We start from the raw sequence: 13,678 nt of genomic DNA on the forward strand, positions 1-13,678 counted from the left end.
AAGCTCGGCAAGAATAGCATTGTTTCTGTGAGGAATGAGAGACAAAGCTCTAGAAAACTATATAGGGATAGAAAGCAATAGAAATTCTTCAGAGAATTTAAAGCATCTGGAATAACAATAGAAACCATGATAATCACTCTTGAACACGTGTGTGCACTCCCAGAGAATTAGACTTTATCTTCTTATCAGAACACAGTAGGGTAAATTTGCCTCTGAAGCAACTACCAGAGGTGTGTTTGGTCTAAAAATTAACAAATACCTCAAAGTACTGAACATGTTTTTGAGAAGAAAGCACAGGCGTTCCTGATAATGCCAAGGAAAGCAAGATTTGAGGCTATGACAGCTTTTTTATGCCCTTACCTGACAAAGGTTTCCTTCGGCTTTAACTATTTTTACAATAGCAATGATGGGAATCCAGATGACGCAGAAGATAATCATGCACCAGCCAACAGCAGTTCCCCAGGCTGGATATGACACTGAGCCATAACTGGGAGGTGAAAATGTAACCAACGACCAGATCAAAATTGCCTATAAAAATGGGAAAAAAATATTAAGAGATAAAAGCAGATTTCCAGCAAACTTGAGCTTGCACTGTATTTCCAAGTTGGTTACAAAAAGGGCTATCTACAAATTCCACACAGTTCCCTCTTGCTTTCTGAGCGTGAGAACGGCTGTGCAGGACTTGGTGTTCAGTCATGGCCAAGCAGTAGGACTGAAGGACAACACTGACATGCACCTAAGTACATCTATGTTTAAACAAAACTTGATCTCTGGATTCTGTCAAAATCTCATGTTGGAAAATGTATACATTGCTGGATGAGCCGAGTACCTTTCTCTGTATGTTTTATATGTTCCCACGTTCCTTTATTTACAGGAATATGGTAAAGAATCCAAGATTAACTGTTGGCAAATATCGCTGCAGAAATAAGATATTTTAGGAGCAGCATTTTCTAAACCGTAGTCTGGACAGACTAAAGGTTTGTGCTGGCCAGAGTGACTTGCCACTGCTCCTAGGTTTGGGATGTTAATAAATTCTCTCACAGTAACATAATCCAAGCATCTACACTCACAATTAGAAGTACAGGAGTAATAAAAAACTGAGACGTGATAGGATATAGAAAAGTCCCAGTTAGACAGGGGAACAGCTGAACATCCAAAGATCAAACTCAAGTCAGGAATCTGTCCTGAAAACAGGATTTCCCTCACAGGGGAAAAAAATCTAGGTTTTCAAAACATTTTCTCACAGTCTGAAATGAAGATAATCCAGTTGCTAAAATGGACAATCTGGTTGCTCTGTGTTACTCCTCAGAGCATAGACCCAGCTCACTAGCAACAGATCTGAAGGTACAGCCTCTCCTGGAGAGGACCCGAGGAGAAGCAGTATTGGAGGTTACTTCACTGGCACAGCCATACCCTGTCTTTGTACATAGGGCCCAGGTATTCAGCCTTGGACCTTCATGTGGAAACCTCTTCAATATCAAATTAGTAAGTTCTGTCACACAAACGCAATCCAGTTATCACCACTCACCATTAAAAGCACAGGAGTAATGAAAAACCAGCATATTCTCCACCATAGCCAGAATAAACAGCTCTTCTTTCCAATCATCATTTCAACGTCTTTAATGAACCTGTTTCCTCCTGTTGAAAGACAATCATGGGGTGCATTGTAAAGCAGGTACCTCCCTTACAGGTGTGGTTATTCAAAAGGGATAGAACAAAGGCAATGGTCAAGGACAGTTTCTCCAGTTCTGTGGTAACCACTAAAGCTTTTAAGTCAATTAAGTTATAAATACCTTATTGCAATAATTAACATTTAATATACACTGTGTCTGCAATTGCATAGTCAAATTGGGGATTTTCAATGCAAATTATTTACCGTAAATGTAGATGATGCCTACTATTTCCAGGACAGCTGCAATAAGAATTCCCCATCCAGCACAAAAGTGATCTATTAGGTTAACCCAATAAATTCCTGCCTGTAGAACAAACAATAAAGAGGACAAAATGTACTCAATCCCTGTAACATCTTTATGCAAATAAAATAAATTGCATTCTTCAAGTCAGTTTAACTAATCACCTGTCTGAGTATTTTAAATTCTCAGTTCTCTATAGGTTAAGTAGGCATTTGCGTACTTTGGTTTTTTGTGTAAATATCTCAATGTAAAGTTGAGAAGCACATCTGACTGTAGATCTGTATACTAACAAGAGATATGTATATGCAGAGTATATATAAACAGCTGAGAGCAAGATTTAAATGTGGAATTTACAGTATTAAAGCTGATGCTGAAGTTTTAATACTGAGCTGAAGCAAGAGCTATGCCAGTTATCAGTTCTGGCAGGTTTGTATACTCCTACATGCCCAAGTTTTCCATGTGGGTTAAACATAGCTTTTTACCAGCGTGTAATAGCAGGATCACAAAGCAGGAAACAAGCTTTAAGCCATTTCACCCTCTTGCATAGTATGTCCTTCGCAAGCTTCCCTGCCATCATGTTTCATAACTTAGGTGCTTTGCTTGGCCATACAACTGGCTATTAACCATAATTACCTTCTTCACATTCTCAGTCTAATTGCATATATAAATCTGCATTTCTAGATGGAGTCACTGCAATGAACCCTTATATCCTTAAAAGCAATTGCCTCGGGAAATTTTACACAGTATACTTAAAATGCCTTTTATGTATATCTATATATACATATATGTGTGTACCTATATATACATACACACACACACACACACACACATATATATATACACACACACAGGAGAAGTAACCACCAGTCTACGGATACTTGTGAGCTAATAGGCTTTTATGACTTGAATAGGCTATTTCTCAAATCCTGTCCTGTTTGGTAGCCAGTTCTGAACAAAAAGATCCCATTGGCATCTATTAGCGGTACCCACAGCGCTGCAGACACACTGTAGGTGTATGCTTGAGATTACACAAATCTCCTAAACTGAGGAGCAATAAATCAGGTTGATGGTTCATAGGCTCTGTACAGGCCTTCTATTTAAAAGCACATCTCGGTTCAATAATCACAGAAAACCTTAGGTTCTTCAAGCTTCCCCCTGGGAATTTCCTATTTGCATGTCCAGGAACACCATAAGTCTCTCAGATCAATCCACGCAAACAGGAACAGTTGGAAAGGATATTTCTGACAGGAATTCATCACTTGCAGCATAACTAAACCCACAGCCAAAAAAAAAAAAATTAGTGTCTTACCTGAGTGACACAGACAAGACCAAGAAAGAAAAGCAATATGCACACTCCCAGGGTCATAGGGATTCTTAACTTTTTCATCACTTCAGGATATACATCTTGTATGGTGGTTGTAAGTGTTTCTGCAAAGGAAGAAGGGTTGGTTTTGAGCAGCAAAATCAAGAAAGGTAATGGTCATTTGAAAAGCCATGGATTACTTAAAACCCCACTCACCTATGGTGGCAAACTGAGAGTCAAGGCCCAAGAGCAGGAGCATGAAGAAAAACAAGAAGGACCACAGAGGAGAAACTGGTAACCTGGAGAGAGCTTCTGGGTAGGCTACAAATGCCAGATCAAAGCCTGGAAAGTAGTTGTAGGAAGAAGGTTATTGTTATGTCTTAGTCAAAGCAAGTCCCAGTATCAACAGCATGACAATCAGCCTACCTGAGTCCACGACCTCCGAGACGGGTCTCTCGGACACAAATGCCATATGTCCCAGGATGGAGAATATCGCAAACCCAGCAAATACACTGGTGGCGCAGTTGGTTACACAAACTAAAATAGCGTCCGAGTAGCAGTTGTTGTGGAACTTATTGTACGAAGACAAAGCAACAAGCCCACCCCATGCCACAGACAGGGAGTAGAATATCTGGGTGGCTGCATCTTTCCAAACCTACCAGAAATAAGAACATGGGAATTACTGTATTACTTACAGAATGTATCACGAATATTTAAGTCTGCCCTCTGTTGAAACTCAAGGGTTTTTCTATATTTAGCCTGAATATCTAATTCTATTTCATATGAATTTTAGAGTAGGTGAGATATAGCACACTGGTGACCTTGCAGTCTCAAGCACAAACAGTATCTTCTATTATTTCCAAAGGTCACATTCCGAATATGTTGCCAAATATGTAAATCTTATTGGGCTAACCCTCAAGAAGAGATTCAATTCATTCACATATGTGGGTTGTCGAGATATTAATCTTGTCACAGTGCCAATTAATAAGAAAAACCAGGACAGGGTTGCAAGAGTGAGAACTTCCATGTGTTCTCCCACTTGTGTTCCTCACAGCGTGACCCAGACAAACCACTTCTGTGTCTGCTGCAGCCCCTCAGTGCCAAATGCTCAGATAAAATACCACAAGCAAATACTGCACTTAATGTCTGCTTTTGGTAAAGCTGAACTAGTGTTGGCATAAGCCAGAACAAAAAAATTCAGGCTTCCTTTCCACAAGGTGCCTTTCCCAGTCCACCTAATTTCCCAAGCTCATTTCCTGGGTAAGGCACAGCCTGAATTTCAAACTCAGGGGTCCCTCCAACCTTCTGATAACGTCCCTTGAAATTATCAGCAACCAAAGCAAGTGGGACACACACAAGAGCAATGCTTGATCTCACAGCAAGGACTTTCTCAGCAGGCCTTGATAAGATGAAACTCCAGCAGACCCAGAGAGCTGCTCAGAGAAAATACCATAGTTGTCATCACTGTCTCGTGTGGCAGGGAGGGGGCAGAGGGTGGCTATTTTTTAGGTTGAGAGTAGCTAGAATAGGGGCTTGGACTTCCGATAAAGCTAGCTCTTGCTGAAAAAAATAGAACCCAGTGCAGATACAAAATGCAGGGCAGGACACAAAGAATCACCTGACTGGATAAAAGATGCCAAGTTGCTCTGTAAGTGACAAGCCCTCGGAACCACAGAACTGTGTCAGGCTTCCAGGGCTGACACTACCTCTCACCTCTGCCTCCATCAGCTTGGTGATGTTGGACTGAGTCCCAATGTAGTATTCGATGCCATTTAGAGCACCTTCCAGGGTAGCACCTCGCACCAGCAAGATGAGCAGGATGACATAGGGGAAGAGCGCGGTAAAGTAGACAACCTGCAAAAAGAAGGGCAGGGACAGATGTTAGAAGCAAAGGGATACACAGACCTCCATGCAGGAGGAATGGCCGGGTTTTAGGCTAAGGTCTGCTGGTACAAATGAAAAACAGGCAACCGGGGAAGTGAACACACGCCAAGCACTAAACCATCTGGCTTAGCTGGTTTGGAGCTGCATTCCAGCAGAAGCAGAAGGCCCAAGCCACATATCTACTTTCCAGATAGCACTTGACCAGTTTCAGAAATGCTTTTTCTGACATGATTTACTGCTGTAGCAAGGCTGGGACTCAACTGCCCCAGAGGTCTCTTACTAGGCAATGCTTCTAGCAAACATGAACTGAAAGCCAGTCAAAATTAGGTGATCAGGATGAAATTATCCCCTGCTGAGACTGGGGCGGGATGGGGGAAGGGGGGTGCAGGGAGAAAGAGAGCCATGCTGTAACCCTTCTTTACGAAGAATCTCAGACACAGATCTCTTTTTGTTGTTTGTCTACACAGTTTCTAGCACAATGGGATCCAGGCCAGAAGCAGGGCTGAGCGGTGCTATTATCATGCAGGGTACATTCAACAATACTCTCGTTTCTGAGTCTTAGTTTCAGTGTTACGCAGACAGATAATTGACCCAGTACTGCTGGTTTCACCAAGCCATAGCATTGCACCATCATGTGGTGAGTCTGCCACTTCTGAAGACCTCCTTCATATTTGCCCGGAATAGTCAATTCTCTCTGCTCTTCTTCTTTGCCTTGTTCCTGCCCAACTAGATTCTTCTGCGTCTTACCTTACTCCTCAAAGAGGCTTACCTTCATACCAGAAGAGAAGTGACAACAGGAAGAGACAATTGCCAGGAACCCAAAGAATGTGAGTTTAAGAGGAGCCATGCAGCAGAACAACTGTGGCTGGGAAAGCACAGATACTCCACCTTGAAGTGCTGAGATGGAGGGCAGAAAGCTCCAAATAGAAAGCAGAATAGGAGGAGACATCAGACTGAGGAAAGGAAGACAGGCAGCGAGGAAACATGGAAAGGTACAATGACAGAAGGAATCAAAAAGGGGGGGGGGGGGAAGAAAGGGGGAGAGAAAGAATTAAGGCAACAGAGACTAAAGAAGTAAGCGATGGAGATGTAATATGGAAGTAAGAAAAGAGTATAGGGAGGAAGGAACTAAACCAAGAAAAGGGCCTCAGGCAGGAAAGAATGAAATTCAGCCTGCCTGAAGTCTGGAGGGGAGCTGACCTAGCCCAAGGAAAACTCCAGGCAGCTGTGCTCCATCCAGCACGTGGAAATGGGAGCTCAGCAGAGACAGAGTTAGAAAACAAGTGCCTATGGACCTGGTCTCTAAAAGCAGCTTGAAATCTTGAGTGCAAACAACATTTCACAATGTCAGGAACCTGCACACACACATCTGTTCGCAGGACTTGACCTGTATTGTCCAAACATCTCAACTAATCTGGAGGTGCATATAATTACCGGGTGCTCCCAGGGTGTGTGCACGCGTGTGCAGTCACATGCACATTTCTGTCATGACAGGCCAGGTGACTGCCAAAACTCAGCTGGAATCACCTATATGACAGCAAGACCCCCAAAAACATGGCAGCCCTGGTGGAACTGAGAGACCCATGTGTTAAGTAATTGCTGTGTAATCAGCACCTTACTTATATTTTATGTCAGTTTTGAAGCCAAGGAGCAGAAAGAAAGTCTTATGCTGAGGGTAGTGGGTTGGGACTGCATCCTGCCTTGTGCTAACCCTCTCCGAGTCCAGCTGACATCAGAATGCCAAAAGTCTGCTACTTGCTCTTCCTAACTTACCTTTCCAGAAGATTTTATTCCTTTAAACAACGCTGCTCCAACTATTATCCAGGACAGGAGGAGGCAGAGAGCCAGGTACCACACGATGTTACCGGTCTCGTCCAACCCTCTCGAGCGCTGAAGTGCTATTTTACTGAAAGCACAAAATGCTGCAATGAGAAGAGGGTGACAGCAGCATGCACTCCTCTTCAGCCACTTCTTGAAGGAAAGTGGGCTGATTTCTGCAGATATTACAAGACCCTGCAGCAGCTTCCATTAGTGTGCAGTTAGAGCTGCGTGATTGGCTCTGAAAAACTGAATATTTAACTCAATTTTTCACCTCTTTTTAAAGTCTACCAGCCCTCAGCCCTCCATACATCTCCCATTAGACTTACTTCACTTCTTTCATGTTAACCATGACATTCTTATGGTAAGAGAAGAGCCCATAAGAAGGATCAGTTCCCAGGAGCCCAAGGAACATGAGGCAAATTGAAACCATGCAGGTATAGAAATGGCAATTTCACAACAGGCCCAGATTCAGAATAAAGTTAATATATTTTGCACTGTAGCTCCTGAAAAAAAGTATATGCTATACATAAAGATGCTAAGTACTCCCTGACAGCACTCCAGAGAAGAGGACTTCTTTAAGCTGGACTATTTTGCAGTTTGCTACAGGTTGACTCATTGGATTATCTTTTTTTTTTTTTTTAAGGCCGCAAACTCATCAATTAAATTTGAAATGCCCTCAGCATAGATTTGCATGCCTGCCCACCCACTGTTGACTAGATTGTCTCTGGATAGCAAAATAAGACAAAAATATAAAATACATTCAAAAACACAATGCATAATAAATACATTTTTAGCAATTTCTTTAAAATATTTACTTACTTCCAGTATTGCTCACTAGGAAATTGCACTGGTTTGTAGTTTATGGTGCCATTCATACATGTCAGATTGTTGCTTGTGATGAATGAGTAGTTTGCATGAATGATTTCTCCATCTAAGGTTGCATTGCAGTCACTTACTGAAAGAAAGTAAGGAAGCAAGAAAAACGGATCGTTAACACAGTGATAGCTATAATAAAAAAATCAGGCTATTATAGAAAATATGTTTCCTAAACATTTACAGACTCAGTTTGCCTACCAACAGCATTTAGAAACAAATCTGAACTATCACTTGCAGCTCTGACTTTGTTACTTTGACTGTAAAACAAAACACTAAGAATCTGGTGTTCTCAGTTCCACCTTTCACTTATCATCGAGAATACCTGCAAAAATCAGAACTGAGGGTAGTTAAGATTGTAGCCCTGGTTACTCTATGAAAATCTTTGTCCCAAACCAAGGTTACACACAGATCATCCTCTAGCAATTTCATCTTATTAAGGTAGAGGGCTTACTAGAGCTCTTTAAACATTTTCCTGGGGGTGGGGGTGGCAGGCCTGTGGTGTTTGGGGTTTTTTGGGTTGGGATTTTTTTTTTCCAGAACATGAAGTAAAGAATACCAGCATTCACTGGAAAAGGTTTGTTGAAGCCTATTTCAGGACAGCTTCTTCAGTTCAGTTTTGTATTCTTTCAGCACTTACAAATTTCGAGCTAAAATATTTTTATTTAGCTCATAAGCAAGCATCAACTTTTTGTTAAATAAAACATCTCAGCTTCATGTTATGAAACCTATGAATCTTAGAAGAGGTTTTCAGATATATGGTTAAGAAAGTTACAATTAGATTAACAATTGGCAACACATTTCCAGCTACTAACTACTTATTATCACCAACTCCACCTTTTGATTTAAACTGGTCCGATACGGAAACTGGTGAGATAGCAAGTGTTTGGCCATACATGTGCTGCCAAACATCAAGAACAATAGCATGGAGATACGTTATAAAGAGTTCGTAAAGTGTGAAACCAGTGCCTCAGTGGTGCTGAGGATTCCCATAGCCACAAGGGAGGCAAGAGATAATGAAAGGACCCCCTAAATAAGCAACAGCAATACTCTTGTTTCATGTAAGGAAGGTATTTGCTTTGCCATGAAGCCTGATGAAATGAGAATGCAGTATTTCTTAGGACTGAGTGTACTAGAAGAAACCTTTGATTTTAAAGGAGAAAAAAAAAAAATGATGCCATAAGGAGGTTTCAGCCCAGCTCTCTGTAGATTTTTCAAGCACCTAGAACTGGGGGAAGTGATGCAGACAAGCATCACTCCCATGTGTGCAGAGACAAAATTCCAGGAGGAACTTTTCAAAGCACAGGTAGCTGTCTTGCTCCAGTAATTTATCCCAGAAAACAGTACAAAGTACAATTATCCAAACCAGTAATATTAAGCCCTGTCTGTTCAGTACAGTACCTAATCGTGTTTTGCTGCAGAACTCATCTGCCCAGGAAAAACATTCCGACCATGGCAGCACTTTTTGAAATGAGGCAAAAAAGTAGTAAAGTGCATAAGCAATGATAACGTTGTAGTAGATCGCCACAAATGTTGAGATGATGACCATCGTGACACCCACTCCTAGGAAAGAGAAAGGCACAATGTCTTAACTACCTCAAACTTGAGTGGGAAGAAAAAACAAATGGCCTTCACTTGACTTTTTAAAAGGCTACTTGGGAAGAAGTTGGAGTTGTTTTTAAAATAATTTTTAACAGCAACCACACAGAGAATGGGTAAAGGCATGAAATGAGGGATATGATCCAAACTGACCATCTCAAATATGGCTTTGACACAGTTTGAATCAGGCTCACAGAAAAATTGGACTAGTCTCCAAGTCCAAGTCTAAAGGAGAAATTAAATATTTTGGTCTGTCCTAGCTCAGTGGGAAGCTTTGGTCACTTAGTAAAATAAAAGAAACTATACTAGGACTGACCAAGCCATTTTAAGGATCCCCCTGTAATGAATGGTTTTGACAATAAATGAGAAGCAACACAGAACTGTAAATCTGTGCCAATAATCCTGTTCTCCTCCTTTGTTAAAATGAACTTTGTTCTGCAAGTTTGGGAAAGTCTGCCAAACTGTCCCAATCATCTTAGAGACTACGTTTAAGTTTATATCTTCAGATATAATACATATATAAAAGATTTGCTGTGTCTATAGACTTTTGCTTTAAAGTTAAATACACTGCTCTCATGAAAGGTTGTTTGTGCTGCAGAACAGAGACCAGCAAAAAGAGTTTAGTGAGCTGGCCAGACTGTAATCCCTTTTGTTGCTGTAGAAGGTGGCAAGTAAAATTTTTATTGCATCATAAGGAAAATTCCTTCTTCCTACATTAATTCCTCTGGTAGATAAAGAGGATGAACAAGACCAATTGAATACTCCTTTACACCTATCAGTACTGGACCTTGATGTGCAGGAGTGAGTGAAGCACATGGTTAGTTGTTTCCAAACACATAAATCTCCCACGATATTCAAACCCTCAGAGACAGGCAAACTACCACTACAGGGTGCAACTGTTTCTCTTATCACAAGAGGCACCTCACCTTAGGAAGCCAGAGTCTGGTCTGTTTTATCACACTAGCAGATGACTCCCAAGGCAGTGAATTGGATGAATGTGTGCACAGCATTGCATAAAGCAATCAGAGCATCGTGCCTGTGCCAACACTGACAGCCAAATACAGAATAAACCCACCCAACATGGAACTGCCTTGAAAGCTATGTAGGACGTAAAGTGTAAAGCAACAGTGATAAAGTTAACTTCTAAAAAATGATTTTCACTCTGTTGCACACAGTGGTGGGTGTTCAACTGAGGTTTTCCCCTCATACAGCAAATAGGGTGATTTCCATCTGCCTGGACAGCTGTGGTTGGGGTAGTGTGCTACATAACAACATCATTGATAAATCATTGATAAAACCTCTCATAACTGGCAACCTTTTTGGGAAAATCTTTACTACACATCTGTTTATTAACTGAATAATAAGGAAGATCTACCTGGGAACATAAGACTGACCTTGCAACATTTGGAACATTGTCTACAGAGAACCTTGCTTCTCAGAATTAGTAACTTTGTTAAGAAATCACTAATTTACGTCTGTTTATTACTGTAATAAAAAAGATCTAAGGAAACATAACAATACTAACCTTGAAACAATGGTAATATTCTCCAGATGGAAATTGGCCCTAGACTGGCAAACTGCCCAAGGGAACATTCCATGAAAAATAAGGGCAAGCCAGCTAATGCCAACATCAGAGTGTACGGGATTAGAAAAGCACCTGAGGTGAGAAGGAAAAAAACAAAAAAAAAAAACCACAAGCACAGAGAGAACACAATTAATCTTTCAGTATTCACCACAGTTCTATCACATCTTATACTCCTTTTTTTCCTCCCAGCAAAAATACCTCACTGTGGATTTTTTTTTTTTTTTTGCTTTTTGCAGAATAGAGAGATTTGTTTCCAAATCCTGTTTTCTGTAAGAGTAAATAGAATCTGCAATGAAGAGATGTAAATTACCAGGAGAGCAGGTGATTTACATGGGATGGCTTCTCCTACAGAATTAAAAGAATTTTACAAAAGCTATCAAGGACATTCTGTTCTCATACAAGCAGGAACACTGCTCAGCTGTAGGCACCAGCAGCTTTATCTGCTTTCTAGTTTATCTTCCAGCTTTTAATTTAAAAAGGAACAGAACCGTTCCTTCATGTACTTAGCTGTGGTTTGCAACTGTCCTGTTCAAGTAGCTACTGAATGTCAAAGCCTGAAAATTGTTTTCTATGGTTGGCTGACTCCTGTGTCCAACAGCATCTCAGCGTGGCTCTTGCTCAAGGCCATTTTAAAGTGCACATTAGCCTGATATCAGTGACAGCCCTGTTCTGTAAAAGGGACTGGCACGTCTTTGTGTGTGTGCAGAAGACAGGAAAGTGAGAGCGCAGGTTCCCTAAACACAACCCGATATCTCTGCAGAAATCTGTCCTTTTCACTCCCAGTGAACTTAAAACAATTGAGGACCCAGTTTTGCAAGGAACTGCAAATACCTGCTGTAATTTAAGGACGTAAAAAGTCCCACAGAATTAACTGCATTACTCCTGTGTTTCAAAACAAGGATGTGACAGTTGTCTGTATTAGTCGTGGGCACGGGGCACAGAGCAGGATACAAGCAGCAGCACAAATATGCCTTAAATGCAAAACTTTCTGCTGCGGCAGATAAGAAAAAAAACATCCAGTAGAAGAGCCAATGTCACAACTTATTTTGTTTTCACAATTTTCTTCAGCAAAACTGTAAGTAACGCAACTTGGCCAAATTCACTCAATAAAACTCCTGTACCAAGAATGCCACCTTGTGTTCCACACATGGCTGTATTGGTTGTGCTGCATTTACAGTCCAGAATTTGATTTCCAATGACTGTCAGGCAGAACAAATAAATACATACAAGTAAGTCCTCTGCAGTTACTTGTCATTTACACTCTGTTTAATTACCAGTGGTTGCCTGGCAAGTAGACAATGCTCTGGAAGAGCAGCCAGGGAAGCCAGTGCCTCCGTCTGGCTTTGCCACTAGTTCATCGTGTAAGCAGGCAGAGGCTCTCTTTGCCTCGCACTTCCCAAGTATCTGATGGGATAATTATTGAGCTTGGATAATTATTCCAGCTTAGCTTGTTTGCTTGGCAAAACAAAGGTTGAGAGGGGATTCACTTGCTCTCTACAAACATATCAGGGAGGAAAGCATCGGGGAGGGAGAACAGCTATTTAGGTAAGTAGAGAATATTGGCACATTGACAAAAAGATGCATGTTGGTCATGAGTAAATCAGAAGAGTGCTGGAATTCTCAGGTGGAAGTTTGCAGCTAAAAGAAATACTATTCCCCTCCTCAGCTGGTAGCCAAAAAGCAGAGAGATGCCTCTTACTCCTCTTCCCATTCCCATCAGCAGGCACTATCTCACTTCCCAGGGTGATGCTCACATCCAGCTTTGATAAAACATGCTGAGCCTCAGGGCTGTCCCTCCTCTTTCTTGGGGATAGCAAGGTGTGCCCACCCGACACTCCCATTCAATACCTCCGCCATTCTGGTAGGTGAGGTAGGGAAACCGCCAGACGTTGCCCAGGCCCACAGCGTAGCCCACCATGGAGAGCAGGTAGTCGGCTTTGTTTGACCAGTTGCCACGCTCTGAGTTCTCATTGCTGTCACTGGCGTGGGCATCTTTTTCATTTGACAAACTGAAGTCCTTGGAAGAGAAGAGGGAAGGCTCAGGATCACCCCACAGGCAAGCGGGGCAGGCACATCCTCATTTTTCTGTCCAGAGTAGCACCTTGCATTGCTGTGAAGGGCAGCTGGACAGGGTGGGCAGAGCCAGGTGGGCTGCCAGTCCAGCTGATCCCTGGCAGGACAGCATGGACTTGTGAGAGGGTCCCACCAGAGAACTGAGGCAATCTTCATGGCCAGTTTTACCTTGCGTATACCTTTGTCCCCTGTGCTGTCAGCTCTCAGGGGCAGCACCCCCAGGGACTCCCCTGCTCTGCCCCCATACCTGTTCAGATGTTCACCCCAGCACATACGCACATGCCCACTTTGAAAACACCTGCCCAGGTGCCCCCATACTTGCCCGGGTGCTAATCCCAGCTCATCCCTCTTTACCTACCACAGTGCCCCCATAGTCCCATACCTGTCTGGAACTCACCTGCCCAGATAATTTCATACCTGTCCAGGTGCACCATACCTCACCTGCCCAGTGCTCCCATAGCTGCCCAGTTACCGGCACTCTACTTGCCTGAGTGACCCTATGCCCACCTGGGCACCTCCATACCCTACCTGCTCAGATGCACCCACACCTGCCCAGATGCCCTCTTACCCCACATGCCCAGGTACCCCCAATATCCCACCTGTCCAGGTACCTTCATACCTGCCCAG

At 42.4% G+C, this 13,678-nt stretch overlaps 1 protein-coding gene across 1 annotated transcript in view; it reads right to left on the bottom strand.

Annotated features, from left to right (window-relative positions):
* Positions 1-13,163, bottom strand: part of SLC6A14 (solute carrier family 6 member 14) — a 13,522-nt gene extending 359 nt beyond the window's left edge. Inside the window, exons 1-14 of the mRNA XM_010165511.2 lie at positions 13,108-13,163; positions 13,033-13,063; positions 12,827-12,995; positions 10,919-11,050; positions 9,196-9,357; positions 7,741-7,876; positions 6,874-7,006; positions 4,930-5,070; positions 3,643-3,871; positions 3,433-3,558; positions 3,223-3,341; positions 1,877-1,976; positions 1,529-1,638; positions 361-528 (exon numbers count right to left, since the gene is read on the bottom strand). Of these exons, the coding sequence (XP_010163813.2) occupies positions 361-528; positions 1,529-1,638; positions 1,877-1,976; positions 3,223-3,341; positions 3,433-3,558; positions 3,643-3,871; positions 4,930-5,070; positions 6,874-7,006; positions 7,741-7,876; positions 9,196-9,357; positions 10,919-11,050; positions 12,827-12,995; positions 13,033-13,063; positions 13,108-13,163 (1,812 nt within the window). The remainder of the gene's footprint in view (positions 1-360; positions 529-1,528; positions 1,639-1,876; positions 1,977-3,222; positions 3,342-3,432; positions 3,559-3,642; positions 3,872-4,929; positions 5,071-6,873; positions 7,007-7,740; positions 7,877-9,195; positions 9,358-10,918; positions 11,051-12,826; positions 12,996-13,032; positions 13,064-13,107) is intronic.
* Positions 13,164-13,678: the final 515 nt, after the last annotated feature.

This window comes from Antrostomus carolinensis, unplaced genomic scaffold (genome assembly GCF_000700745.2).
Source record: "Antrostomus carolinensis isolate BGI_N321 unplaced genomic scaffold, ASM70074v2 scaffold25753, whole genome shotgun sequence".
Classification (NCBI taxonomy): domain Eukaryota; kingdom Metazoa; phylum Chordata; class Aves; order Caprimulgiformes; family Caprimulgidae; genus Antrostomus; species Antrostomus carolinensis.